Here is a 4,971-nt window from a genome sequence, read left to right on the forward strand (position 1 = left end):
AGACCCTCCCAGTGTCACTGTAGAAGAAGGTCCTGGTGATCTATTTCAATAAAGATCACAGCCAAGAAATCCCTGTGGAGAAGTTCTACTCTGTAACACATAGGTTCCCATGAGTAGGAATCGACTTCAATGGGTTTGGTTTTTGGTATGAATGAATAACTCACAAAATCATTTTTTAGTATATAAGTAGAAAGGGAAATACTCAGAGAATGACAAAGACTGTAACTGGCTTTGGATGGCCAGTGTAGCATAAGGACAGATAAGGACAAGCAAGGAGGACAACAGAGGTGGTTGAGAGACAGACAAACTTCATCTACCTGTCAGTTTTGCTTGGGCCAGACCTGGGGAGAGTGCTTATGAGCCCTGACTTGTCTTTATGCACCCAAAACAGAAGTCATCATTTCACCAACAGACCCCGTCTCTTGAGTTCTTCATTTCAGTTAAGGACGTTAGCTCAGTGACTCTTATCTCTCCCTTGACTTGCTTATTAAAGTCTTTGCCATGTCCTGTGGATTCTACCTTCACACCATTTCTTCCTTTTCATTCCCACCATTAGATAAGTTTTAGGACTTCATCACCCTTTGCTTGGATTACTGATTTGCCTTCTAACAAGAAGTCCTGATCTCCAGTATCGTCTCTGATTTGGATAGGCTTTTAAAAAATTACCCTAAAACTGCCATATTTCTGCTGAAAATAATCAGTGATCACCTATTGACAGCAAAAAACAAAACAAAACAACCCCCCCCACAAACTTACTGTACACTTATTTTTCTGACACTCAAAATCAGCCACAATGATGTCCAATCATTATTTTCGTCTCCTTTTTCTTTCTTCTTCCAAGTAGCTGCCAAAGTCATTGCTATCTCATGGACATGACCAACCAAATACGGCCTGAACTCTGATGTTACCACCACCTGGGATACAAGTCTTCCATTTCACTTGTCTAAATGGTGCTCATTTGACACCCATTTCACATACATTCTTTATGAAATTTTCCTGATTTTGCTCAACCAGATGTGTTCAGTTTTTCCTTTGACCCATCAAACTATGTAACAACTTCCATGCCACATTTTTGGTTTTTCTTCACTAGCACAGTTTTCATTTCTTATATGTTTCTCCTTTTAGATTTTAAAGTTCTTAAGGGAAGAAACTATATTTTATTATTTCCTGTATTTTCTATATAGTACATGACTCAATGTCTTCTATAAAATAGGAACTCTGTAAATATTTGTTAGATCGAATGTAATATGTCATGCATGTTAAAAATTGTTGTAATGCACTCTTACGCACTCCACCAGGAAAGACTATTTAAAATACACACAAAGGTGCAATTTTAAAACAATATGTGGTATGTATTATTTTACAAATGATCTTGGTTGACCATAAATTATTTTCTGCTAAAAACAATAAGTGGCCACCCACTGACAGCAAAAAAACAACAAAAACTTATTGTATACTTATTTTTCTGACATTCAAATTCAGCCACAATAATGTCCAATATCTCTTTTCATCTCCTTTCCCTCTCTTCCTCCAAGTAGCTGCCAAAGTCATTGCTATTTCATGGACATGTCCCACCAAATACTTGAATGCTACGGTGGCAGCAGACTTCTAAAAGGTTCAGATGGAACTGAATCCTTTCAGAAGCACGATTCTATTATTTTCAAATTCCTATACAAATATTGAAGAGAAACTGGACTTGCTTTGGTTTACTTCACTAGTAGAAGAACTAACTACGTGTGTATATATATGTACGTGTGCATATATATGTCATTTCATTAGTGTAATATATGTCTTTGCTTGGTCACGTCCACCAATTGGAAAGCTAGAGATTTTTTTGAAGTTCCTATCACATCCTCTCTAATAAAAAAGAAATTACGTTCAAATCAAAGGTATGGAGCTGTTGATGTGCAAAGTACCATAGATATTTTAGTTAGTAACTAAGGTTATTAACATTAACAGAAATTAGATATATTTTGCCTTTTAATAAGACATTAGGGGTGTAATAAATATGGTTCATAACCTAGGATACTTAGTGCCTTAAGTCTGAATCTTAAATAAACATGGAGCAATTGTAACGTTCCACTCTCCCCCTCCTCTCCCTGAGTTATTGCTACTAAGGTAAGGCTTTGATTTCAAATACTGATAGTATACAGTTAAGGAAACATTCTCCTAGGAATTTATATTAAAGAAACAGAATATGTTAAGTAGCTCAGACTTATTTTGAAGTGCCTAACTCACTTATGGAAACCCTGGTGGCGTACTGGTTAAGTTATATGGCTGCTAACCAAAAGGTTGGCGGTTCCAGTCCACCAGGTGCTCCTTGGAAACTCTATGGGGCAGTTCCACCCTGTCCTGTAGGGTTACTATGAGTCGGAATCGACTTGACAGCAGTAGGTTTGGTTTTTGTTTTGGTAACTCACTTATGGTTACTCTTTACTCCCTATACACAAAGACTATCAATCCCAGACTTTTATATTTACTCCAGTCATATTAAGTAAGACTTGCTTATTTTTCCCTCTCCCTGTTTGTCCAAAGGTAAGATGGAGAGGGTACAAGAGTGGTTAGGTAGGAGAAATGTGTGCTTTGTGATGAATTATCTTTGGTATAAAACAATAGAATTACATAATAAAACAATAGGATTATATAGAAATTAGGAACAAAGGTTGTAAATTAAGAACTCCTTTGTAATTGTTTTAAGATGTAAACCTGGAAAATCACTATTATTAACCACTGTCATTAAAAATAATTATATATGTGTGTGTATATTTTTATATATATATATATATATATATATATATATTTTTTTTTTCCTCCAAGTAACCATTTAGGAACATTGCCTAAGGAAGATATTGTCTGTAATCTGCTAAAAGTTATTTCCTAATTCTGAGTACCCTAGGATGATGGTCAAAATAAACATCTTTAAATGAATAAATTTTGTATTCATGTTGCTGTTCAAATATAAATTATTTTCTTATCATGTCAATAATTTTAATATATTCCTTTTTAAAAGTTTAAATGTTTTATCATTCAGCATTCAGTTATCTCCCCATACACAAAAACCAACTCTTTCATGATAATCTTTCTTAAAACTAACATCGACATCGCACAAGTTTTTGGAATGCTTTCTTGAAGTCTTCATTAAAGATTGTATAGATCAGTGGATTTATAAGCGAATTGAGATATCCAAGCCATGTCAAAAAATTTGACATTTCTTCAGAAATTTTACATTTTTCACAGACATTAACAACCAATTCTTTTACGAAAAAAGGAAGCCAACAAATTACAAATGCCCCCAAGATTAATCCCAGAGTAGTGGCCGCTTTGCGTTCTCTTGTGCCTGAGATCTTTTGCCGTCTCCAAGATTTCTCATGCTTGAATTCAGACTTAGGACTTTTCACTGCACTATGAGTTTTATCAACATCTGTTGATGGCTCTGATAAAGACTTCTCTAGCGCGTAGGGTGTGGCGACGAGTCTAGTGCTTTTCTCACCACTCTCCAAGAGGACTTGGCCATTCATCTCCTCTTTTGCAATCCTACTTGCTCGTCTCTTGTGGTATAATGTCTTTGCTGCTTTATATATCTTGTAGTAGAGGATCAGAATCAGTGCTAGTGGGATGTAGAACGCCCCAAATGTTGAATAAATGGTGGAAACAATGTGGTCATGTTTGATGATGCACTCATCATCTCGGCTACTTCCTTGGTGCCTCCAGAAGAGAGGCGGCATCGAGATGAAAATAGATATAATCCAAACTACCATAATCATAATGCCAGCATGCTTGGGAGTTCTTTTCCTGGCATACTCGACAGCATCCGTGATCGCCCGATACCGATCCAGGGCTATAGCTGAGAGATGCAAGATGGAGCACGTGCAGCAAGTAATGTCAACACTCAGCCAGATGTTACAGGCCACTTGTCCCATGACCCAGCTCTCTCTCACAATGTACACAATGCTGAAGGGCATCACCAGGACAGCTACCAGAAAATCTGTGACTGCAAGGGAACAAATCAAATAGTTGGCCGGGTGGTGCAGCTTCCGGGTCACGATAATGGCAGCAATCACCAGAGAGTTAATGGTCGTTGTCATCAGTGCTAGCCCAGAGAGAGTGAGGGACACCAGAATTTTGGATGGCATTCTGTTTAACAGTTCTTCTGAGGTCAAGTTTTGATCAGATGTGTTTAGAAAATCCATTTTTGTTTGTTTGAAAAGATTATTATACCTGAAAAATAGATACCTGTAATAAAAAAGGAGGGGAAAAAAGAGTTCAGAAAAGGCTTTGAAGTTTTTTTCATAATTAAAAAAAAAAAGTATATTTGTATGTTTCCCTAGGATTGAAAAAACGGAGTTCAAATTGCAGGTTTTATTTTTCTTTTCATTTAAATTAAGAAATCCAATGAGAATAGTAACAAACAATAACTTTCAAAACATTTCTTAAACAAAGAAAACAACTTTTATGAATAAACTACTACTCAGTAAAATTTCTAGCATTATAGAAGCGTTTTTAAAAATTATCTATAACTGCTTTTTACTATGTCCACAGCATAAAAAGTTTAAAAGCATGTCATTAATATATATTTGTGCATTGTATAAGAAAATATTATAGTTAAAAAGCAAACCAAACCTGTCGCTATCGAGTGGATTCTGACTCATAAAGACCCTATAGGATGGAGTAGAACCTATAGGATGGAGTAGAACTGCCCTGTGGGATTTCCAAGGAGCAGCTTCTGGATTCAAACTGCTGACCTTTTGGTTAGGAGCCGAGCTCTTAACCACTGCACCATCAGGGCTCCATTACATTAACAAAAAAACATTGCTGTTGAGTTGATTCTGACTCGTAGTGACCCTATAGGACAGAGTAGAACTGCCGCATAGGGTTTCCAAGGAGCATCTGGTAGATTCAAACTGTTGACCTCTTGGCTAGCAGCCATAGCACTTAACCACTATGCCACCAGGGTTTCCCATTATAGTAAAT

The 4,971-nt window shown here is 36.6% G+C and overlaps 1 protein-coding gene across 1 annotated transcript; it reads right to left on the minus strand.

The window, feature by feature from the left end:
* Nucleotides 1–2,797: 2,797 nt before the first annotated feature.
* HTR1F (5-hydroxytryptamine receptor 1F) lies at nucleotides 2,798–4,629 on the minus strand. Its single transcript, XM_003410336.3, has one exon. The coding sequence runs from the start codon at nucleotides 4,188–4,190 to the stop codon at nucleotides 3,090–3,092; it is 1,101 nt and encodes a 366-aa protein (XP_003410384.2). The 5' UTR covers nucleotides 4,191–4,629; the 3' UTR covers nucleotides 2,798–3,089.
* Nucleotides 4,630–4,971: the final 342 nt, after the last annotated feature.

The sequence above is a fragment of the Loxodonta africana genome, chromosome 20 (genome assembly GCF_030014295.1).
Source record: "Loxodonta africana isolate mLoxAfr1 chromosome 20, mLoxAfr1.hap2, whole genome shotgun sequence".
NCBI lineage: Eukaryota > Metazoa > Chordata > Mammalia > Proboscidea > Elephantidae > Loxodonta > Loxodonta africana.